General features: G+C 52.0%; 8 protein-coding genes across 8 annotated transcripts; 6 read left to right on the plus strand and 2 right to left on the minus strand.

The window, feature by feature from the left end:
* Nucleotides 1–6,742: 6,742 nt before the first annotated feature.
* On the plus strand, nt 6,743–9,040 carry TRP3_1 (anthranilate synthase / indole-3-glycerol phosphate synthase; the record flags this gene model as incomplete). The annotated part of the gene is made up of 1 exon (XM_064835902.1): nt 6,743–9,040. One exon carries the CDS (start codon nt 6,743–6,745, stop codon nt 9,038–9,040), a length of 2,298 nt encoding a protein of 765 aa, XP_064696111.1.
* A 1,786-nt stretch (nt 9,041–10,826) lies between these two features.
* On the plus strand, nt 10,827–13,076 carry LTS14_003198 (uncharacterized protein; the record flags this gene model as incomplete). The annotated part of the gene is made up of 1 exon (XM_064835903.1): nt 10,827–13,076. One exon carries the CDS (start codon nt 10,827–10,829, stop codon nt 13,074–13,076), a length of 2,250 nt encoding a protein of 749 aa, XP_064696112.1.
* Nucleotides 13,077–13,259: 183 nt separating this feature from the next.
* LTS14_003199 (uncharacterized protein) lies at nt 13,260–15,101 on the minus strand (the record flags this gene model as incomplete). The annotated part of the gene is made up of 1 exon (XM_064835904.1): nt 13,260–15,101. One exon carries the CDS (start codon nt 15,099–15,101, stop codon nt 13,260–13,262), a length of 1,842 nt encoding a protein of 613 aa, XP_064696113.1.
* A 402-nt stretch (nt 15,102–15,503) lies between these two features.
* Nucleotides 15,504–16,321, plus strand: LTS14_003200 (uncharacterized protein; the record flags this gene model as incomplete). Its single annotated transcript, XM_064835905.1, has 2 exons — nt 15,504–15,673; nt 15,727–16,321. The coding sequence occupies 2 exons, from the start codon at nt 15,504–15,506 to the stop codon at nt 16,319–16,321; spliced, it is 765 nt and encodes a 254-aa protein (XP_064696114.1).
* A 255-nt stretch (nt 16,322–16,576) lies between these two features.
* LTS14_003201 (uncharacterized protein) lies at nt 16,577–18,170 on the minus strand (the record flags this gene model as incomplete). The annotated part of the gene is made up of 4 exons (XM_064835906.1): nt 16,577–17,492; nt 17,546–17,683; nt 17,736–18,028; nt 18,087–18,170. 4 exons carry the CDS (start codon nt 18,168–18,170, stop codon nt 16,577–16,579), a joined length of 1,431 nt encoding a protein of 476 aa, XP_064696115.1.
* Nucleotides 18,171–18,907: 737 nt separating this feature from the next.
* LTS14_003202 (uncharacterized protein) lies at nt 18,908–20,134 on the plus strand (the record flags this gene model as incomplete). The annotated part of the gene is made up of 4 exons (XM_064835907.1): nt 18,908–19,126; nt 19,231–19,326; nt 19,401–19,496; nt 19,550–20,134. The coding sequence occupies 4 exons, from the start codon at nt 18,908–18,910 to the stop codon at nt 20,132–20,134; spliced, it is 996 nt and encodes a 331-aa protein (XP_064696116.1).
* A 1,081-nt stretch (nt 20,135–21,215) lies between these two features.
* On the plus strand, nt 21,216–22,234 carry LTS14_003203 (uncharacterized protein; the record flags this gene model as incomplete). Its single annotated transcript, XM_064835908.1, has 4 exons — nt 21,216–21,623; nt 21,675–21,879; nt 21,935–22,083; nt 22,148–22,234. 4 exons carry the CDS (start codon nt 21,216–21,218, stop codon nt 22,232–22,234), a joined length of 849 nt encoding a protein of 282 aa, XP_064696117.1.
* Nucleotides 22,235–22,899: 665 nt separating this feature from the next.
* Nucleotides 22,900–24,165, plus strand: LTS14_003204 (uncharacterized protein; the record flags this gene model as incomplete). The annotated part of the gene is made up of 6 exons (XM_064835909.1): nt 22,900–22,948; nt 23,004–23,344; nt 23,398–23,466; nt 23,549–23,615; nt 23,670–23,761; nt 23,815–24,165. The coding sequence occupies 6 exons, from the start codon at nt 22,900–22,902 to the stop codon at nt 24,163–24,165; spliced, it is 969 nt and encodes a 322-aa protein (XP_064696118.1).
* Between the last annotated feature and the right edge of the window lie 242 nt (nt 24,166–24,407).

Genomic DNA, 24,407 nt, shown 5'->3' on the forward strand with positions numbered 1-24,407 from the left:
CTTATTCCGTATAAGACGACTAAGGACTATAGACAACTCCTCCTCGTCCTTCTCTACCTTTTTCCGATACTCCTCGCAAGTACGATCTAGCGACTCCTATAATATATTTACGTATTTGCGCCCTAGGCGGACGTACTCGGAATATCTTAGGCGGGAATTCGATTCTATTATAACGCAATAGTAACTAGAGAAGAGATAGCGCTTATAAGGGATTATAGCAGACTCCCCGTACTATTGTATTTCTTAAGCAAGGCGAAGTCGATTCTTAGTTATAAGAAAACTTATCTTCGGATAACGAACTTTAAGGTTGCGGGACCCCGCGATTACTTATAGACTAAGCTAGGAATCGCGCTAAGCTATATTAGACCGATTACTACGCGCCGGCGTAACAACAATCCGTTAAGGCGATAGGCTACTATAAGGACATAGGACTATAGACGGGGGATAATATTACGGACATAGAATTTAATTATTAGTAATAAGTTAGGAACTAAGGCCTAAGGCTAGTAGACTAACTCTAGGGCTAGATATAGGATCGCTTTATTACTAGGTAATCGAGTAATCCGGATTATAATTACTATAGGTAACTATAATCGGGTCGTAATTACCGTTAGTAATCGCGACTATATACGAATCTCCTATATATATAGAATAGACGTTTCCTATATAGGTAGTTCGTGTTTAACCTAAGTTACTAACCCGCCGAAAGGTCAAACCTTAGAGTAGTTACTTACCCGACCTATCGCTTAGAACTTACTCGTCTAACGAGCTCTAACCCCCTTATACCGTAGGTGCATAATAGATATCCTAACGAAGATAACACGTAGGAACCTAGGACTTACCTTAAGAATTGCTAGGACCTCCTATAACAATTTTAGGACTAGAGAAGCTAATCGCGTTGTTAACAAAGTTAAGCGAGGACTACACGGCCGGCGACAACCCTACTATAGTATCGGCTATAGGATAGTCCTCGTCGCCTAACTCTCCCGTAGCTTCTATCTCCGACTTAAGATACGCGGCCTTTATCTTCGCTCGCTTATCCGCCTACTTTAGAATTTTCTTATTCCGTATAAGACGACTAAGGACTATAGACAACTCTTCCTCGTCCTTCTCTACCTTTTTCCGATACTCCTCGCGAGTACGATCTAGCGACTCCTATAATATATTTACGCATTTGCGCCCTAGGCGGACGTACTCGGAACATCTTAGGCGGAAGTTCGATTCTATTATAACGTAATAGTAACTAGAAAAGAGACAGCGCTCGTAAGGGATTACGGCAGACTCCCCGTACTATTATATTTCTTAAGCGAGGCGAAGTCGATTCTTAGTTATAAGAGAACTTATCTTCGGATAACGAACTTTAAGGTTACGGGACCCCGCGATTACTTATAGACTAGGCTAGGAATCGCGCTAAACTATATTAGACCGATTACTACGCGCCGGCGTAACAACAATCCGTTAAGACGATAGGCTACTATAAGGACATAGGACTATAGACGGGGGATAATATTACGGACATAGAACTTAATTATTAGTAACGAGTTAGGAACTAAGGCCTAAGGCTAGCAGACTAACTTTAGGACTAGATATAAGATTACCTTATTACTAGGTAATCGAACGATCCGGATTATAATCGCTATAGATAACTATAATCGGGTCGTAATTACTATTAGTAATCGCGACTATATACGAATCTCCTATATATATAGAATAGACGTTTCTTATATAGGTAGTTCGTGTTTAACCTAAGTTACTAACCCGCCGAAAGGTTAAACCTTAGAGTAGTCACTTACCCGACCTATCGCTTAGAACTTACTCGTCTAACGAGCTCTAACCCTCTTGTACCGCAGGTGCATAACACGTATATAGCTTATAGAGGGTAGGGAGAGCTAAGGTAAGTAGAGTTAAAGGGTTAAGGTAAGTAGAGTTAAAGACTACTACTATAGTAGTCTTCGGGAGTAGCCGAACTTCGCGGAGGCGGCTATACTTTACCCCGCGCTCCTATACGTACGGGCGTATATCCGTACGCCCTCGCGCGTCCGACGACTACTAGCGTATACCTATACCCTAACCCTAGTACTACGAAATACTATCTAGACGTACTAGAAATAATACTAGATAGATAATCGAGTACTACGAGTAAGATATATCCTATTTTAGCGTATAGAACGGCGCCTATAAGTAGTTCTAAAAGTACGGATCCTACTAAATAGGATCCTACTAAAATCTAGACCGTATAGCTTCGCGCCTTACCGGATTTAGGGAGGATCCTATTAATGTTTAGTTGCCTCCTAGGCCTTATATTAGTTAGGCAGTTCTAGAAGTGCGGATCCTACTAAACAGGATCCTACTAAAATCTGGACCGTACAGCTTCGCGCCTTACCGGATTTGGGGAGGATCCTATTAATGTTTAGTTGCCTCCTAGGCCTTATATTGGTTAGGCCTATCGTGGGTGGGGAAGTTGCGAACGGCCTTAGAAGACGAGTACCTCGACCGAGTACAACAGGCGTAGTTCAAAGACGAAGTGCCCTGTCTGGATCTACGAGAAGACCAGCTAGTGTGGGAACGCCGCCCGGAAACAATGGGCGTCAAGCGTGATCTGCGGACTATGCCAAGGCATCGTTGAAGATCCAAAAGGATTGAGTATGTTGCGCTCTCCGATGTCCGGCGACCCGGCGAGAGAGGTGGAGGTATTGCCGCATTCAATAAATTGATGAAATGAGAATATATGCTGCCACATCAGTCCTCAGCGTAGTGAGTCGAGCGCATCCTACGCTGCTGCATCTTTGGACAGTGTGTACTCCAAGTCACTTTGGTGTTTACTGCTCCCATGTGCAATACCTCAACGATAGCCTCATTTCATCTTCCCCAAGCGTCGACTGTTCGACTAACGCTCTCCCCTGGAAATTTTGCGGGTCGTCGAGTATGCCGTGAATACGATCTTATGTCTATCGGTAGGTCCCAGCAGTGACAAGGTTACCTCGAAATTCATTGCCGCATTCAATAAGTGCCAGTAGCTCTGTAGTACAAAAGAACAGTTCTGTCAGCACATTCCAATACACCAATACCGTCTCAACCACTTACCAACTTACCAACAATACATCAGCAACTTCACAGCTTCTTTTCTCTCCAAGCTCTTAACCGCGACCACACCTGAGATTGAAGCCCTACATATCACACAATATGTGCATGATTCCGACGACAAATTGTACCAGCTGCTCAGGCCCAGGCGCATCCATTTGCAATGGTCCGACATACCGCTGTCAAAGCGCCGTCGACCGAGGCTTGCCAGTCTGCGAAAGTTCCTACGCCCAAAATACCAAGACTCAACCCTGTGCTGAACACCAACACGAAAATGCTGACTTCGCTACCTGGATTATGGGCGATACCGCTCTGCGCGAAGCTGAGCAAGTTGTCGGGAGGCGCCCCATGGAGGAAGCGAGTAGACGAGAGTCTTATAGGAGGACCGGAGGGGTGCATGCTGCGTTTGATTCTAGTGCAATGAGGTTACCTCAGCAGGGACGTCCGAGAGAGCCACCTAGATACGTGGACGCTCGTACCCGTGCATCGATCTATGATACTCCACGTGCTACTGTTCTTCCTGCTCCAGGCTTCACACCAGCGCCAGCCTTTCCAGGGATGAGAAACCCTCCTACCACGTCATTGGGCCGATCGGTCGACAGAGCCAGTACGCCACCCCGCCCGAGTACACCTATCATAGTATCGAGTACTGGAGGACGGCAAAGTCCAAGGCCAGACCCCACCACGACCCAACCTCGTTCTCGACCACCTATAGTCATCTCAAGCACAGGCTATCGGCTAAGCTCGACTGGTAGCAGACCGGCCACGCCACCACGTCCTCGAACTCCGATTATTGTTTCTAGCACACGCGGTGATCAAGGATCCCTTGCAGGATTCAGCAGCAGACAAAGTACTAGAGGCAGAGGTGCGGTACATGCCTCTGTGGGATCAACGACCTGCCTTGGAAGCACACTCAATCCGAGACACGGGCGTCCGCTTGCCACCACAGCTGATACGGCAGTAGGCTCTGGACCATCGGCGTCTCTCAAATACAGTAGCCATCTGGCACCCACGAGCAGATCATCATCATACCCGAGCCCGAGGCTGGGAAGTCTTGTTGCTGCCACAAGCAGGATCACAGTAGGCTCGGGAAGACCGACGTCGCGTTCAGGATATACGCCTCGCACGGTACCGAGTATACCTTCAGCGGCCACGCGCGGCTCACCATCATACTCGAGCTTGAGGCATGGTACCAAGCTTACCACCACGCCTAGGCCAACGACAGGCCCAGCAAGATCAGCTCCCCGTCTAGCGAATACACCTCGGTTCAAGTACAGAAGTCCGCTGGCTGCCACGGGCAGATCATCGTCGTACTCGGGCTCGAGGTACGGCAATCCTCGTACTACCACAAGCAGGCCGACTGTAGGCTCCACCAGATCGACGACTCGTCCTAGAAGTACACCTCGTCCGAATTCCAGCGATCTATTGCGTGCTCCAGGTGGAAATTCATCATACTCGAGCTCGAGGCCCAGTAGTGGACGCAATAGTCCAGCAGTGGGCATTCCCAGACGTTGCATGTAGAAGCAAGAGAAAGCAGGATTTTCGATCCGAGAGCAGGAGAGTGTCCGTTGATCAAGCCGCGGTTGCAATGAGCCTCTGGAGCCTCTGGAGCATGCCGAGGAACGCTGGACGACAATGAAGTGAATGGCCATGTATGCTAGATGCATGTGTAAACGCCGAGCTGGTGAAGCTCGAGCAGGGCCGAGTTTTGCGCCTGTGTGGCCAACATGCGTTTTGCATCCTGGGTCGTAGGAACAGGTAGCACAGAAGTATGAATGTAGCTGAAAGTGTCGTTATGCTTCCCTTAGCATTGCCGATCGCGATTCCATGGGCTGATTCTGAGCGTAGTCCCGAGGCTCTTCCTGGATCAACATAATTGCAGCAAGATGTGCGCGGCTTTGTCTCGTAGTCTTTCAGGTCTTTGTTGTGCAGTCGTCCTCATCACTGAGACGATCAGCAAGACGGGATCGACGTTGATGTTATCGGATGAGAATTTTAGCCAAAGCTTATCACGGCGATGTTGATAGCCCCTAGGCAGGATACTGCCAAACAATCCGCAAACGTTGATATAGTGCTCACTGCAGGGAGTAGGACGCTGAGTGAATGCAGTGGCTTCAGCGTCTTCCCCGTCTTGTGTTGTGAGTGTGTCTCTTCCAGAAATGAGTCCGAGCAACAAACGCAGGGCGTAGTGACTCTGCTGCATTTTCTGCAAAGTAGTGGTGAATACGCTTTTCCCAGACACAGATGCCGGCACCACGAATCCTCGGAAGTCCACGAGGCATGAGTATAAAGCACAGCCCTTCTGCAAATACTGCTTTTCATCGACAACAGAACACATTTCAGTACATTCGAAGTCGTCCTCGCACACCAAGATCGCTTAAGTCAATCCAGCCACCGCACATCTGATCCTCATTTCGCTTCTCTACGCCCACTACCAAGCTCATCCACAGCCACGTCAGGATGTGGAACATCCCCACAACCCGCTGCAACGGCTGTCTTGGCGCGGGTGCAGTAGTCTAGAACGGACCGATTGAGCGTTGCAGCGTGGCCGGTGAACGACGTCTCGAGGTTTGCAAGAATCCATACCAACAGGACACACTTCGACGCCTCTGCAGGCACCATCAGGCAGAGACCGATGCGAGGGCTGCGATGATGGAGGCACGGAGGCGACAAGATGCAGATGAGGCGAGGTATAGGCGGGAGTTGGAGGCGAGGTATATGCATGAGATGGAGGCAAGATTAGGGGGCTCGGCTTATGATCGTTGGTATGGACCAAGTACATCATCGGCGGCATCTCCGCGGCGGCCTCGGGAGAACGTCGCTGCGGAGCGTCATAGCGAGCTGCCTCCTGATTACATCGATGCGAGAAGTGGGCAACCCGCCGGCAGAGCTCCGCTGACTGCAGTGAGGCCAGCGGATGGGTACGAGCCTCGACCAGCCTTTCCAGAGATGAGATATCAGCAGCGAGAGAGCACTTCGAGCCGTCGGCCGCCTTCGCCACCGCGTCTAAGGACTCCGATCATCGTATCGAGTACTGGTGACTGGCAGAGCCGGGGGAGTCGCGATGATGGTGGCAATAGAGATAGCACGAGGCGTGCGGGATCCGAGAGATGGACGAGTCGTCATGGTAGCCCGTACTCATACCCATACCCAGCTAGTGACCGACCCTACTATAGCTCGAGGTCGGGCAGTGGACGCGATAGTCCTGCAGAACAGGAGCGGAGGCGTAGCGCCTACTAGAAGAAGTGACGAGGCCGGATGTAGAGATAGGGAGTGCTGCTGCTGATCGCACGTGCTGACGATCGGCCTCGATAAGCATGATCAGCATGGGCACAGGGGGTTTCATAGGGGGAGAGATAGCTAGATGAGGCGAGGAAGCAGCGCTCGGGGTGAGATGTGGTGTTACGGTTGGCCAGACGTCGCACAGTAACGGTATCGTATATTGGGACCCTGGTGGGGCTCGGGGTTCGGGGCTCGGTTCGGCGAATGGATAAAGTAGAATATATCGATGCCACTGAGTCATTGCAGGAAGTTACTCATATGATCTCCAACCTACTACACGTACCACCTTCTACGCTCCTCACCCACCATCTACCTCTCATACCCAAGTATCTTGTCAACCCAGCTTACCTCCCAACTCATTCCCCGCTCGGTCCAAATCATGGACGGCATAAAAGCAGCGTTCGCGCGGGCGAAACGAGAGAATCGGGCGGCCCTTGTGACCTACACCACTGCCGGCTACCCAACCATTGGGGAAACAGCAGATGTCCTTCTCGGAATGGAAGCCGGCGGCTCCGATGTCATCGAGCTTGGAACACCCTTCACCGACCCCATCGCCGACGGCCCTACGATTCAGAAAGCCAACACCAAAGCGCTAGAGAACGGCACGACGACGACGTCATGTCTGAATATCGTGCGAGAGGCGCGGAAGAGAGGGTTGAGGGCGCCGGTGTTGCTCATGGGGTACTACAACCCGCTTTTAGCATATGGAGAGGAGAGGATGTTGAAGGATGCCAAGGCGGCGGGAGTGAATGGGTTTATTATGGTTGACCTGCCACCAGAGGAGGCGGTGAGGTTCCGTGGACACTGCACGGATTATGGCCTTTCCTATGTCCCACTCATTGCGCCCGCGACGAGTGAGAAGCGGATGAAGCTACTGTGTAGTATCGCCGATAGCTTCATCTACGTCGTCAGTCGGATGGGCGTCACGGGTGCGACTGGTGCTCTCAGCTCTGGCCTCCCAGATCTCTTGGCCAAAGTACACAAATTTTCCGGTGGCATTCCAGCGGCCGTGGGCTTTGGCGTAAGCACACGTGAGCACTTTGTCGAGGTCGGCAAAGTCGCAGAAGGCGTAGTCATCGGTAGCCAGATCATCAATACACTACGAGAGGCGCCCGAGGGCCAAGGAGCGAAAGCTGTAGAGGAGTACTGTCACACCATCACACAACGACGGAATCCAGCAGTATCACCCGCAACGAATGGTCACTCGAACGGCACATCTCACGGTATCAGCACCGATGCAAATCCGAACGGTGACGGTAGTGGCTGGATATCACACTCCAACGGCGAAGCGCCGAAGGAGATCTCCGCGGCCGATCCTACGAAAGAGCCAGCAAGCAAAAGCGACCCTTCGAATGGTACCGTGCATGTCGACGCAGTAGTCACAGGTGGCGACGGACCCGGTCTAGCAGATCAGCTCGACGCGCTCAACACCCAGGACGAAAAGGACCCAGAACTCATGCCCAGTCGATTTGGTGAGTTTGGTGGCCAGTATGTTCCTGAATCACTGATGGACTGTCTGGCGGAGCTGGAGAAGGGCTTCGACGACGCATGCAAAGACCCGAAATTCTGGGAAGAATTTCGCTCCTACTATCCCTACATGTCACGACCTTCATCACTACATCGAGCAGATCGCCTAACAGAGTACGTACGAAAGGAAGCCGGCAAAGGCAAAGGTGCAAACATCTACCTCAAACGCGAAGATCTCAACCATACTGGGTCCCACAAAATCAACAACGCCGTCGGCCAAGCCCTCATCGCACGAAGACTGGGCAAGAACGAAATCATTGCCGAGACAGGTGCAGGTCAACACGGCGTAGCTACCGCTACCGTATGCGCAAGATTCGGCATGAAATGCACAGTCTACATGGGCGCCGAAGACGTGCGACGGCAAGCACTGAACGTCTTCCGGATGAAATTGCTTGGTGCCACCGTCGTGGCAGTGGATGCTGGAACCAGGACATTACGAGACGCTGTTAACGAAGCGATGAGGAAGTGGGTGGAGAAGTTGGATACGACACACTACATCATCGGCAGTGCCATAGGACCCCATCCCTTCCCAACAATCGTACGAACATTCCAGTCTGTCATTGGCAACGAGACGAAAGAACAAATGCAGGCCTTGACCGGACGACTTCCAGACGCAGTAGTAGCCTGCGTAGGTGGCGGCAGTAACGCGGTGGGGATGTTTCACCCCTTCGCGACTGACGCCTCGGTCAGATTACTAGGTGTAGAAGCCGGCGGCGATGGTCTCGATACAGACCGGCACTCGGCCACGTTATCAGGTGGGAAACCAGGTGTACTCCACGGCGTGCGCACCTACATCCTCCAGAACGCGGAAGGCCAGATAACAGATACCCACTCCGTCTCCGCTGGTCTTGACTACCCCGGCGTGGGACCCGAACTATCTGGCTGGAAAGACAGTAGTCGAGCGAAATTCGTGGCCGCCACTGATAGTGAAGCGTTCATTGGCTTCAGGATACTATCGGAGCTCGAGGGCATCATCCCGGCATTGGAGACCAGTCATGCCATCTTCGGAGCCATCGAGATGGCCAAGACAATGGGTGAGGATGAGACACTAGTGATCAATCTTTCTGGAAGAGGTGATAAGGATGTGCAGTCTGTCGCCGAAGAGTTACCGGTGATTGGCCCAAAGATTGGGTGGGATCTGAGGTTCTAGACTTCCAGTTTGGTCTACGTCTGTAAAGCTTGAGGTTTGAGTAACTCTTGACCTCCGGAAAGAGGTTTCTTTTGATGTGAGAATATGATAATTACGAGGGTTGTACATAGGTACATCATAGCCACCACGGCACTGAAATCTTGATCACACCATATGAGGTGATGGTTGTCATGGCTCAGATTTTTCCTTGTCCTAAAAGCATGTAGGCTATTTGGAGTCATGTGCATGCTCCACAACAGAGAACTCGTTGGGTTATGGTTAATCAAGAGGAATCAGGGTACACTAGATATCATGCAGCTCAATCGCTGCACAGCTCAGTCACGGCATCACCAACCCAGTACCGCAACCCTCACGCAAAGCCCTCCAAGAACCACTCCTCCCTCGGCTCCTCTCGTACCTGTCCGCAGCTGGCTGTCTCGCTGACCGCAACATCGCTGCCCACAGAGTGTTGAGGATCGGTACTACTCTCCGCCCTCACTCGCTCGAGTGGTTTCTTGAGGCCATGCCGTGCTCGCTTCGCACCCTTACCACCTTGTAAAGAGTCGCATAACACCACTCCAACCCACAAGGCTGTCTGTGCACGTATCCCGGTGGCGGACGGACCATACTCGGTGAGTCCGTCAGAGCATGCATGTAAGGACACAACTTCGATCTCTTCGGATCAAGTGAGCGTGCACAGCGGCCGTGGTACCAGAAGAAGCAGGTCTCGTTCGCTTTGGAGTCGGTGTCAGGTAAGGGCGAGGTTGAGGGTGACGCCTCGTGGTCGTAGTCGATGGATATGCTGGCCTCAGGGTAGGGCTTATCACGGCAGCGACCAATCCTTGCTTTCGTCCTTCTGAATTTGGAGATCTGGCCAGGCGGAATATCTTGCCCATCGCCCTCCTGGGTTTGCAAAGTAGCCATATAAGGGCTCCTCACCCTCTGCCGCTTCTTCGACTTCTGCTTCGGCAGATCATAGTCTGATGATTTTTTGATAGGAGATGCCTCCTTCTCACCTATACGTAGTCCCGAAGACATCTCATGTGAAGCGTATTCGGCAAGTCTACAGGGCTGATCGTGGCTCATCTGAAGTCTGCCGCGGGCACTTACTTTGAATGCGGAAGCTGGTGAATGGATGGACAAGATAGAAAAATCTTCGTGATCTGCTGGAGTGTGGTATTGACAGTCGCTGTGGTAGTACTAGTGAAAGTGCAGAAGGTGAACAGTAATGATGTACTCTCGCACGTGGTGCATTTAACGACACGGTAGATCCACTTACTCGACAGTCTCCATCGTCTTCACTCGGATGACAGTATAGACATCTGTGTTGGGTTGTGCCGACAGGTTATGGAGGGAAAAGTGGCTTCATGGTAGGGTATCCGTGTGAGCCTCCGATATGATGCCCGCAATATCCGTATACGACGATTTATATCTTGTGTGGAGACCATCGAAATTCCATGTTCGCCATGCGAATGGGGTGAGGTCGAGGTCTGAAGGATGAAGAAATTGTCTTTGCAGGGCTGAAAACCGCGTCAATCCTAGTCTCATATTGCACCACTTCCGTTATGACCACCATCCTATTTCGACCTACTTAACATCAATCTCGCTCGCGGGCTTCTATCCTGCTGTCCGGATCAGTAAGGACTGCTCCGCATGATGAGGTGAGTAGGGTTCTGGCCCCATCTCACCGGCTCTAGCAGGACTCTTGCATTTCGTCAGCTTGTTTCCCTTACCAGTCAGATCCTATTCACCCTATACCTCCCTGACCTTTGAAGGCCACGTGTCAAGATACTCCAAGTCAAACGATATGAAGAGTGTCTGTATCGTCGGAGCCGGGCCAGCAGGCCTGGTGACCGCAAAGACTTTCCTGGACACAGAGCAATTCGATGTAACCATCTACGAGAAGCATGATCGCATCGGCGGCATCTGGGCACTTGACGAAGATACTCAGGATGCTTTCCTATCGCCATTTACGCCAACAAACCTGTCGAAGTTCACAGTAGGCTTTAGCGATCTCGACTGGAATGAGATCGACGCTCGGAGCAAGAGCTCCACGAGTTCGGTGAATGGTGCCAAGAAACCACGAGTACCGTTGTATCCCAAGGCTCACCACGTAAATCGGTATCTGGAGGAATATACGCGCCGCTATCTCACGGATGCAAAAATATGTCTGAGTACCAAAGTCATCTCCGCCTCTCGGACCTGTAAGTATGGGAGTGATTCAGCTTGCTGGAGTATTAAGACGGAGTCACACACTGGTCATCACGGACAGGAGACCTTCGAACACTTTGTGTTAGCATCAGGATTCTTCTCGAGACCGCGTTCGATTGGGCATGATTTGCCCGACGCAAGTGGCAAAAATGAGAAGGATTATTCCAAGATCATACACAGCTCACGATTCCGCGTGTTAGCAGACCTGTTTCCTCGAGGGCCTGCACAAGACACAAATATCTTGATTATAGGTGGCGGCAACTCCGCAGGCGAGACGGCTGCTGCTGTAGCGATGCAGCTATCTAATGCTCGATGGTCGCCAAACAAGGGTCAAACGCAGCGATACCAAGGCTGCAAGGTAATACATGTGACGCCAAGGCCCATGTATGCAATACCTCCCTTCGTCGAGTACGAAGAAGGGTCGCGAAGTTACGTGCCTGTCGATCTGAAGCTGTATGATTACTCGAAGCGGCCACAGGGTATGGAGAGCTATGGTGGTCAGCAGGTACCGCAAGTCCGCGACATAGTGCACAAGTCTATCCAGACTATGGTTGGTGGAGATCAAGCGGATCTGGGTAGTAATGCACTTGTGAGCAACGGCGAAGGTGCGGATAGAGGTACAGCATATGTGGCGCTTACTGAGACATACTCTGAGTTTGTGCGGAGTGGCCTCATAGAAGTCAACGCTGGTAGAGTTCTTGATCTGAATTACTTGGACTCTCTACATAGTGCTGTGATCGCGCATGATGGGCAGCAGAGTACCGTCGAGAATATTTCAGCAGTCATCTACGCTACTGGCTACGACCCGACATCCGCGATTGACTTCCTCGACGACGATGTAAAGACTGCTCTCGACTTCGATTCTACCAGCATGCGTCTTCCCGTCCTGCTGGAACAATGGCAGACAGTCAACAGGAGAGTACCAGATTTGGCTTTTGTTGGCATGTATGAAGGGCCGTATTGGCCGATGATGGAGATACAGGGAAGGTTGACGGCATCACGCTGGTTGGGAGAAACTGCGTACGCCGAGCAGCGTCCATTCGAGACGGTATCAAGGCTGGAGGAGATGCGACTGAGCATGCAGCGGAAAGGTCTGGATGTGGGACAGTTCTGGTTCAATGACTATCTAGGGTACTGCGAGGATATAGCGGATCATCTTGGCCTATCGAGACTGCATGGCAAGTTCGGCCCAAAGCAAGGTTGTACATCTCCAGCTCGCTTCAAAACAGCCAATACACAGGTATCGCAAGCGCAAGCTATCTTGGATGATCTGCACGAAACATGGTTCGCATGTATCGACAAAGGCAGATATGTACCACGAGCTGTCTTGCGAGCACTCCACGGAGAATGGAACATCAGCCGACGTATTGAAAGCACGGATCTAGCATATTCAGGTACCCTGCAAGGGTCTGCAAACTTCCATCCACGCTTTCCTACAGCGGACAAAAGTGACAAGGTATTCGATCTTGAGTATTTGTACATCGAGTCCGGTACATTCACAAACGCCAGTCGCCTGGAGATGAAAGCTAGTAGACGCTATGTCTACCGCTATGCCGAGCAGGATGATACGCTTAGTATCTGGTTCGTCAAGCCGGACAATGATCTCGAAGTCGATTATCTTTTTCACAACTTGGCATTCGTCTCACCTGTCGACGCTAGGAAGGCTGGAACTTGCGTGGCGAAAGCAGATCATCTTTGTGTGGAGGACATGTACTGGACCAAATACACTCTACCGATGGAAGCCATTGTGCTCCGGAAATTTGAGATCGAGCATGTGGTGAAGGGTCCTCACAAAGACTATACTTCTACCACGCGGTATACCCGACCGGCGAAACGACCGCGTTGAGAGGTCGATATCCCTGATCGTTGTCTGATCAGTACAACGCGTTGCAGTGCCATGACCACAGCCACACGAGCATAGCGGAATCTATATGGAGCTGTTCGTGGGATGTGCCAAGCAGGAATCCGTACTGAGCAAAGTGATCACGACAGCATGTCATCAAACGCAGTGTCCGCTTTCTCAGTCAGTTCAGGTGAAATAATCATTCCAGGGCATGTAAGAGGGTATAGTGTACTTACAAAACGGGAACGAGTCGAGCTGCAGCCAAAAGTCCAGATCTAGACCATCTGCGAGATTGCTGGGCCGTGAATTCGGCATGAACACATCATTATCGAGGGTCCCAGGTGGCATCTGCTCATCCGACTGGCTGGTTTCTTGCAGTGCAGATTCGACGGCTCGCTGAAGCTCTTGGAGTACAGCATAATAGCGTAGGCTTGGCGCATTCAATGCTGCGACTTCTTCGAAGTACTTCTGCACCTTGGAGGCCTTGCGCAGTAGGTCTTCGACGTTGGTATCCGTGTCTTCAAGCTTGCCTGCGTCACATCTCGCCTGTATAATGTAGACGTAGATGATAGAGACTGCATTGAAGGCCACGTACTGCGTGAGCCAGAAAGCAGCAAAACTTGTGCCATCGTCTGCCCATGATGACAGTGCATCCAACGTGGCCACAGCAGCTTCTAAGCATGAACTGATCTGGACACGGACGCTAGGAGAATCCCTCGAATCCAATAGTAGAAGGGGTCGTGTGACCAACATTCTTGCATGAGAGTAAGCAAGCTGCAGGACTACCGTCTGTCGTCGGAAGATCGGGATCAAACTTGACGGCTGAACAACACCAGATAGTATCGCTGGCAATTCAGCTCGCCATGCTCTAAGCTGACCTGTGACTTCTATCGCCGCATGTAGCCTACCATTCTCCGAAGACTCCATCCGCATTTGATTTTGAGCAGCAGTTTTCGTAATGCGAGCAAGTTTCGCATGACATATGGAAGCCTGGATCACACAGTCGCCAACAGTCAATGATACTTGTGCTTCCAGAAGATGTTCGTCATCTATCGATCGTGGAAAGTCTTGGCTGATGTCCCGGTCGTTGATCAGGTTCGGCCGACCCAGTAGGACTGACATGTAGGTGTCAAGAGTGGTGAGCGCCCAGAATGTCCTCTTGCGGCACTCTTGAGTGACAACATCGGCCACGTTGATGTCCTTAGCATCGCGGTGTAGTCCCAGCACGAAGGCCAGCTGCACGGTCGTGCCAAAGTCGTACCAAGCTGTGGTAGGCCTAGATGCGTGCAGGAGGTATAGGCACATGGCTAAGCGGGCTTGCACAGACTCTAACTTCGGTCTGCCTCGTTCGCAAGATAATTCATGCTTTGCAGCCGCGAGATAGCCTTCTGCAACGTCAGCACTTCGGGTCAATGTGTATTGTCTAGGAAGGTTAGAGGCGTGCTTGAACAGAACTGAAGTGGCCATGATCAACCAGATGATCGCTCGTTGTCCAGTAGTAGATCCTCCTGCTTGATGTTCACGACCTTGGTCGACGAGCATACCTTCAAGCCAGCGAGCGGCAGTCTGTCTGTGCAGAAATCGATACGTCGGCATGGCGAAATCGAAATACAACGCGAAGAGTTCTTCTGCTTGCGTGCTCGGCGGCAGAGCACATGATTGCGAGTTCGCGCCGTGGAAAGCTTTATCGCCGTAAGAGAAAATTGATGTCTGCTCATCACTCTGCGGAACGTGCAGGGTGAGACTGGTAGCGTATCGGTCCTCCCGCAAGTGAAAACGATCCCAAGCTCTCTTCAGGAAGACAAAAGCTGAGCTCTGGCCTACAGCGCCATCAGGAACATCGTTGTCGACGTCGGCGAGCTGGCCGTTCGTGGCGGAAATGGCTATAGTCGCCGGTCGAGCAGCAGCGACCGCTGGCGGAGCAGAGCCCGAAAGCCTGTGGTGGCTTTCGGAACCAGAAGGCCTCACATGCTTGCCTCTCCTGTATGCGGCCTCGTATGTACAGTCTGCGTTGTACAATTGGCACATGTCACACGGTGACAATCCATTGCAGCGCCGCTTTCTCTGCTTGCATCTGTCGCATGCTCGTGTCACTTTTGATCGTCTTGTGTGTCGACCCGTCACAGTTGCCCTTGATGTTGAGATTATCGACAATGACTCAGGTCGAGATGACATGCCATCGAAACGTCAAGTTCAATCGGAGCTCTAAGTGAGACTACCAGATCCTGAGCTCGACCGATCTCTTCTAATATACCAAGCTTAGTATGATTGTGGTGACAAGATCAAAACTGGAACAAACTGGGAATTCGTAATACTGTCAGTGGTATATTCGATCCCGCGATCGTTATCGTGAGTCCACAGTCTAGCCTGTTCTTATATTGAACCCGATGTGAGAGCAAGGTTTCGCAACATTCCCACATCACCACGGTCATGGCAGCACACTCGCACAGCCATGAGGGCACGAGTCACTCACACCCTGGAGGCGATCATGGCCACACTCACGAAGTCCTCGACGGTCCGGGCTCGTTCCTCGGCCGCGAGATGCCCATAGTCGAAGGCCGAGATTGGAAGGAACGAGCGTTCACTGTAGGCATTGGTGGGTACGTCACAACAAGACAATCGAAGTGAATGCTCGTCTGACCGACGAACATAGACCCGTCGGATCAGGCAAGACAGCCTTGATGCTAGCCCTGTGCCTAGCCCTACGTGACAAATATAACATCGCAGCCGTTACGAACGATATCTTCACGCGAGAAGACTGCGAGTTCCTCACTCGCCATAAAGCACTACCTGCTGAACGTATCAAGGCTATTGAGACGGGCGGGTGTCCTCATGCGGCAGTAAGAGAAGATATCAGCGCCAACCTGGCTGCCTTGACAGATCTGCACCGCGAATTTAACACCCAGCTCTTGCTCATTGAAAGTGGAGGCGACAACCTCGCAGCAAACTACAGCCGTGAGCTGGCAGACTTCATTATATACGTAATCGATGTCAGTGGAGGTGACAAGATCCCACGAAAAGGTGGGCCTGGCATTACACAAAGTGATCTACTTGTGGTAAACAAGACGGACTTGGCGGAGCTCGTCGGTGCAGATCTGGGAGTCATGGATAGGGATTCGAGGAAGATCCGAGAAGGTGGTCCGACCATATTCGCTCAGGTGAAGCATGGTAAGGGTGTTGATAGGATTGTGGATTTGATGCTAAGTGCGTGGCGGAGCTGTGGTGCAGCAAGTGCAAGTGGCTCGTGAAGAGGATGAAGGGTCAAGGGCAGCATCAGCTGAAGACGTGACGTGAAATAACTTGAATGCACAGTACATTCGGTGATCATAATCAATTCTCCTGTCTACATGCAAGTTGTCTACCGTAAAGTGAAGCGAATGTCGTATGAAGCACGCATCAAGCGCAATGCCAGCAAACGAGCTTTGTCGTCAGAACGACCTTGTCCTGTCCGGCAGCTCGGCTGCTTTCCAAAAGCAGACAAGATCGAGACTCCAATCCAACATCTAGGTGAAAGATGGGTTGGCGTTCGTGAGAAGCTGCACAAAGTAAGCCTGGAACCACTGGCCGGCCTGAGGAGCTGGCTGAAGGGCATCGGAGAGACCGCAGTGGGAGTCGTAGCGGGCAGCGGATGAGTCGCTGGTGCCATCCGACTCAGCACCAGGCTTGACCCAGACAAAGGCATCCTCGAGAGCATCACCAGTGCTGGTGGTTGGACGGATACCAAAACCAGTTCCTTTCACGTTGCACCAATCGCCCCATGCCTGCTGAGAGGTTGGCTGGACACCGTTACGGCTAGTGTCCATGATGAAGTGGGCTGGGAAGCCAGCCTGGGTTAGGAGAGGTGCAAGAGCGTTGACGTACTTCTGCTCGTCGCAGTTGGAGTCACCCTGGGTGTAAGAGGGGCAGGTGGCGATAGAGAAGGCGTTGTAGTTGGCTACATTGGTTGCAAGGCCACGCACGGCGGCGGGAGAGCCGGCGTTCTTGTAAATGGAGCCAAAGAGCTGAGCAGCTGGGCCAATGTTGGCGGACCAGCCGAGCCAGCCGGCGTGACCGGCATCAATGTACATGGCAACATTTGGTAGATTGAGGTGAGTGAGAGCGTAGTTGTAGCACTCAAGGTATGCCGACTGGGCGTTGGAGCACTTGGCGACATTCAAGTTGGTGATCAAGTTTCCAAGACTGTCGGGCTCAATGACCAGGACGACATCGGTGCTGGAGTGGTTCTTAAGCTGAGCGACGATGTCGTCAATGTAGCTCTTGTAGTTTGCAACACCGCCGTTGGCAATCGAGTACTCGCCGTTGGAGGAGTAGGCAGCGCAGTCACGGTCAGGCAAATCGTAGACGACGAAGATACCGATGTTTGGTGGGCTGGCACCGGCGGCGTTCTTCGCCGCAATGTCGTCGAGCATGGTGCCCATGCTGTCAAGTGTCAGTGACACGCTCGTGTTGAGAATTTGTCAAGTGCGACTTACATTGGAACCTTGCTGTGGGTGTCCATCCAGAAGAAGCTGGGAACCTTGGCAACTTGAGAAGCAGCTGGCACAAGGCTGGCTGGCAGCGATGGGATGGCCAAGGTGTTGACCTCGGAAGCGTAGAATGAGTTCACATATCTGATTCTTGGTTAGCTGATATCATGACAGTACGAAGGCTGCGAGGACTGACTGTTGCTTGCCGGCGAATGGGTTGCCAGAGCCAGCTGCGACGGTGGTGGCTGGAGCACTGCTGACTGGGGTGGAGACCTTGGTCGTGCTGACCGGAGTCGAGACCTTGGTAGAGGACACCACTGAGGTCACCTTGGTGGAGCTGGCAGGTACCGTTGTCGCCTTGGTGGAGCTGGGGGGTGCTGCCGTTGTAGAGGCGCTGCCTGGTACGCACTGAGAGTAGTACGAGTTCTGGGCGTAGCAGTAGTAGCCAGATGGGCACGAAGTGGCGCCAGTCCAGCCTTGACCGCCGCACTACAAGAGGGGTCAGTATCGACTATCTCCAGGCTCACCATGAGAATACCGCGCTTACCTGGCCGTACTGAGCAGCTGTGCCAACCGGGGCGGCAATCGCTGGAAGGGCCACCAGGGCCAAGGAGAGAAGCTGAAGTGCCATTGCGAGGATGCTTGCTTGCGGAAGCTGTGTGAGCGAATGTGATGTGATGAGACAAAGAGTAGATCGGGTTACAGGCGTTGGCATATATAATGTTCGATCTGGAAAACTTACTCAAGCACAGGAACGTCGTCCCGTCTACTGAGATTGGACTATAGCGATCATGGCTTGCGTGGTCACATTGCTGGCAATGTGATCAGATGCTGCAGGGACTGGATGCGCCGGAGAGCCCATTTGTAGTAGGGTCGTTTGTGCCTGGAAGTCTTGCCATTTGGATAAATCCACTAGCTTGTTTTGAATACTGCTGTGCACTGTAACAGAAGTTGCGGGAGAAGCCTGGACGAAGCCTCAATTTCCACCATGGATTAGATCGCAACCACAATTCTGCTTTACATCAAGACACCTGAACTGCGGATGTGTATCCCTACCGTCAGCGTTCACTGGTGGCAGCAACTGACCGTTCCGACCTTGTGCAGTGATACTGTATCGTGGCCGGCATCGGGAAAGATTGTGGCGATACCCCGGAGATCACGCCCCAGGCGCCACAGTCACCGTCCGCTCATGGCACTATAGATCGGCGTAATGATATTGTTGGGCGCGTAGAGATGGCTACTTGCAATATAGAGGATGATGCAGGCAAGGCGGGTGACCTGTGGTTTGGGCTGGAGCCGTTAGAAGGAGGGGGATTTGCCGGGCCCTGTTCCGAAACGTCGGGAAGACGCGTGCTGCATTATATCGCCATGCCCAAGTTTACGCGGAAGAACTATCTAACCCAAAGCATAGATCTCCACGAACAAACCTCAGAACACCATTGCGACTGGTCTAGACCGATTAAAAATACCATGCTGCCGCCAGTGCCCAGCGACATTCTCACCTTGAATCCCAAGTTCAGCGTCTTATACCAAGATCTAAGCCACAATAGGTTACAGCAGGATGGCACCTCGAAGCCAGACAACAAAGTAATGCAGGAGCATGATCAACTGCAAAAAGTATCACTCGACCATTGCTACGGAGTTGCGGTCCGTCAATCATGAAAGAACGTTACGCTTAACAAGGGATACAGGATCTTCACAAGGCACGTACTGAAGCATACAAGCGAGAGACCGTTCGCCGAAACCTCCAGGATATTGTGTACCGAGGCGAGGCGTTGCCGGATGAAGTGAGTTAATATACCATTGTACAACCGCGTGAGACTATACAGATTTATGCATACTAATATGTGTTTCTTGTCAGCTGCGTGACCTGGGACTACTGATTGCCGCTACGCTTGGTGGTGAAGTGGCGCCTGACGACCTGTCTATTGTCGAGGGAGAATTGGCACGTTTACCAGTTTGTGGTCTTGAGATGCTTGTGGTCAAGTGACGCGGCTGATATATTGGTAGTGCTACTCCACTGATATTGCTGCGCTGTTGAGCAAACAGTTCGCTGAAAGTGCTTCTAGGCTTTCAGCTGTGGCCATCGTTGGAGGCGGGTCGCACGAGGTCTGGCCACACTCTGTGGCCAAACTAGGCTCCGATGTAGTATCTCAGCATCAGTACTTACGACGGTCTCGCTCAGTACTCGTCGACGCAGCTCAAGAACTACAAGATATCCATCGACAAGTGCTAGAAGTAAGTGTGAGGGTTCTGGAGCAAGTCATCCATGGCGCAGTGGCGAGACACGGCAAGGCCACGGCTGATCATCTTGCCATACTCGCGAATGGCATCAGCAAGAAAGTGGATATGCACCATGCTCAACTTACGCAGCACATCTATACCGCAGAGATCCAGTCCGCCATTCGCTCTGCGCTCAGCACGATGAAAGACAGTCATACAGATGTACGGTTTCACCTGCGAGAAGCTGAGGAGAGATTGGCACAGTACAATTCGGCCCGTGGGATGAAGAACATGGTTAAAGAATATGCTGAGCTCCTGGCCGAGACGCGGAAGGTGGAAGCTGAGATCGCGCGACTGAAGGGTGGGATGTAGTCGGTCCTGTATCGTCGTAGCGACTGCTTTGGTCATCGCCGCCGAAGGCATCAAGCAAACAAATCTGTCATCGTGCTGGCAAGTCTAAAACAGCGCTACTCTTGTCGGCTCCGGTAGCATGATGGCCCAGTGATATATGCTGGTCAGCGTGCGTGTGCTGTTTTGTATCGCTCCTGGAGCACAGCACCCGTCAGTAACTCGACTGGCAACATGAGGACGGCAAATGGAAGCCATCATGCTATGTATCAAGTCGTTGAGTTCGATCATCAAGGAACTGTGAGAATCGTCGCCACGCCGCTCTCGTCGTACGGTAGAAGTAACCACTCGGCGAAGTGGTTCTTAGATGCGGTACTGACGGTCACGTGACGGTCAGAATCAAATACCCTCTGCCAAATTCTGGACCAACGCACGTCTGCATCATCATATTTACTTCTATACGAATTAGTGTGCTACATACTACTTTTTTTGCTGTGTAGCTATATCGCATCGCCTATAGGGACTATACCGACTAGTACACAAGATGGTAGAAACTTGAAACCTCGGGCTAGGATCCATGTGCACAGCAGCGTGGCAGATCATGCGGTACGCACGCCACACATCAGCCTGAAGAACAGAGCCTCGCCCAGTCCAAATACGGTCAGAGGATTTGCAGTTCCCATGGTCAAACTGTGGCCATGTGATGGGAAAAGGCCTGATTCACGATGCAGGTCCTGCTCCCGCAATTTCGAGCAGGACAACCGGAGCGGTAGTGCCAAGCCTCATTAATATATACCAAACCCAGGGTGAAAGCGACGCTGCCACGCCCATCCACTACTGGATCAGCAGGAATTTCTCACCAGGGCCCTCGTACTTTGTACACAGCATTGCTTCGGCTAGGCTAATGAACAGGCTCAACACGTTGTGGGCTTTGGGAGCCGGTACTACTCCTTCATAACGGCACAAATGCCTGTGGGTATAGTCCTTCAGAAGTGCGGACCATATAAGTATTGCCAACTATCTCGACATATCGGGCCTTTCAAGCGCAATCATTCTCTTTTTTTGATAACACTTCACTATTCTTCTTTCAACCACAACTTTCACAATGAAGTACACCACTGTGATCGCTGCCCTGGCTGGCGCGGCCATTGCTAGCCCCGTTCCAGAGGTCGAGAAGCGCGCCACAGCCATCAACTACGTTCAGAACTACAATGGCAACCTCGCCAACTTCAAGTACAATGAGGCCGCCGGCACCTACTCCGCAAGCTGGAACAATCCCGGCGACTTCGTGGTCGGTCTTGGTTGGACCACCGGTTCTCCCCGGAACATCGCCTTCAGCGGCTCCTACACTTCCAACCAGGGCTCCTACTATGCTGTGTACGGCTGGTTGAACTCTCCCTTGACCGAGTACTACGTCGTGGAGAACTACAGCTATGACCCCTGCAACGGCGGCACCCAGGTCGGTAGCCTCACCAGTGACGGGTCGAGCTACAAGATCTGCACGCACACTCAGGTACGTCGTGCAAAATCACCACCATAGTACGGTAGTACTAACAAGCAACAGGTCAACCAGCCTTCCATCGTCGGCACAAGCACTTTCGGCCAGTACTTCTCCGTTCGTGCCACCAAGCGCACTTCGGGCACCGTCACGATGGCGAACCACTTCAACGCATGGAAAGCCAGTGGCTTCCAGCCAGGCAACTACAACTACCAGGTCTTCGCCGTTGAGGCCTTCAGCGGTACTGGTAGCGCCAGTGTCACCGTCAGCGGTAAGTTGCCGCTCCCTTGCGCTGGTCAACGGTCAGTGCTAATGTATCTTTGCAGAGGCTGCCGCCGGCAGTGGATCAACATCCGTTGCTCCTACCTCCGCTGCTCCCACCAGCGCCGCCCCAACAAGCGCCGCCCCCACCAGTGTCGCCTCGTCTACTCCTTCTTCTGCTCCCACTGGCGCATGCTCTGCCTTGTACGGCCAGGTAAGCGCAAATTTGTCTCCACGGGTGTGATATCAAGGGATTATGTACTAACAAGCTCTCACAGTGCGGTGGTCAAGGATGGAATGGCCCAACATGCTGCTCAAGCGGTTCTTGCAAGGTTGGCAACCCATACTACTCGCAATGCTTGTAGGTGTAGTGCTGCGAGGGTGTTTGAGTATATATACTGCTGGTTGGTTCACCATTCTCTTCCAAAAACGCAAGCCCGTTATTTCCAGCGACTTTAGTGTATGGGCCAGTGCAAGTGTGCATTTGCGACCCTACCCAATCAAGCCTTTCACTTCAGGATGATCTGTAGTGGTAGAATTTCTTGGTCAAGACATCATGTGTTATCCACAGCACAGCAAGCAGTGGACACTGTGTGCGCGCATTGATGATTGATTGCTTCATCAGCCGTTCGAGAGACGTCGTAATGCTTATGAACTGTTTCGTGTCAACGCAGCATCCTCCATCTTGGACAGCGATGCCCAATCAGGCTGGAGTGATTCCAAAGCGCTGTCCGTGATTGCAAAACGATGACAAAGCGGAGCCATTGACAATCCACCTCATCCCACTCCGCTGGGACTGTCGTTGCTCACCACACACAATGCTACAATGATTTACAATGCCGACGTGCCTTCGAGAAGGAGCAGTACGGAGAGGGCATACGATGGCGCATGAAGTGATGTGTACATAAATAACGGTGAGTGCTGTTCGAAGCTGAGGTTTTCTCCCATCATCACATCGTCTCGCCCCAATTCACTGCCTTGCCACAACATCTCATCTTCCATCAACAAATTCCGGAGCTCTCAATACGAAATGGCACCAACACAGTTCCTGATCACTGGCGCGGCTGGCTATATCGGAGGTGAGATAAGATTACAATGGTTGCCACAAGCATCAAACAATTAACACACGCACAGGGACTGTACTTACCGATCTCCTCAAGAAATACGATGCTTCGTCCGTCAGCGTAGTTGTTCGCAAGCCCGAACAGCGTGAGCTCTTCGAGGGGCTCGGCGTGAACATCGTCCTGAGCGACATGAGCGATGCCACCAAGCTCAAGTCCCTAGCACTTGAGCACGATGTTGTCTTCAACTATGCAGTCGCATTCGGTGGTGACGAAGCAAGCATTCAGGCTTTGGTAGATGGCCTTGAAGAGCGTGCGGCGAAGACCGGTACCAAGCCTGTGTACATCCATACCGGTGGTACTGGCACAGTAATGTATGGCGCGGATGGCAAGGCTGGGACAGATGAATGGACGGTAAGCGTTTTCCGCTTGAGATCTACAATTGTCGTCCTAATGATTCCATACAGGACGAGCAGTATGATCGCTGGGCTTCTCTGCCGAATACTGCGTTCTTCTACGGAGGCTACAAGATGATCGTACATCATCACTCAGCTGGAGTTGGCAACGAGAAAGGGCTAATATGTCAATCAAACCAGTGTCGCAGCAGCTGCACTGAAGGGCAAGATCTCGGCATACACTATCCTGTCTCCCACAGTCTATGGCCGTGGTACCGGGCCAGGCAACAGTCAGTACTCGATACTTCGCTCCACACTGGGCAACACTGATGTGATACTTCCAGAGCTTTCCCTACAGCTTCCAGCTTACACTCGGTACGCAAAGGAGCACGGCCAAGCTGCGTACATTGGAGAAGGCAAGAACATATGGGGCAACGTAAGTAGTGTCCTCGACGTACTACCGGCAAGTGCGCACTGACATTCGGATAGGTCCACATAGAAGACCTGTGCGAGCTCTCAATCAGCGTCGCCCAGTATGCTCTTGCCAACCCGGACAAAACCACAGCTTCTGAAGAGTGGCACGGGTTTGAGACATTGATCTACTCTGGTGTCGACACACACACCTGGGGTCCAGTGATCGAGACGCTAGGTGACTTGCTACACGCCCGTGGCGATATCAGCAAGCCTTCTGCGAAACAGATCGGTGAAGGAGAGGGTATTCTGTATATGTTCGGTGGGAACTCGTGGCTGGCGAAGAGCAAGAAGGCCGAAGCGCTGGGGTATAAGCCAAAGCAGAAGGATCTGATCACTTCGATGAAGGATGCTCTCGTGACCAAATGAGCGGAGCTGTCGGGTAACTGTGTGACAGCATAGCTATACGGTCGCGATCATTCAAACTAGGATGTGAATTGCTGGGACACTCACTTCTCGTCGTCCAATTGCTTACAGATGGTGTATGTGCACTTCCGGGCGACATCCGGTCCGGTCGCTGGTATTCGGGCATCATAGACTGCAGGAGCTCGCGAGGACGGGGACGAAATCGAGTGGGAAATTCTGTTAACACTTGTGCAGGACTACGTTGG

This window comes from Recurvomyces mirabilis (assembly GCF_035927965.1).
Source record: "Recurvomyces mirabilis strain CCFEE 5264 chromosome Unknown scaffold_7, whole genome shotgun sequence".
NCBI lineage: Eukaryota > Fungi > Ascomycota > Dothideomycetes > Mycosphaerellales > Teratosphaeriaceae > Recurvomyces > Recurvomyces mirabilis.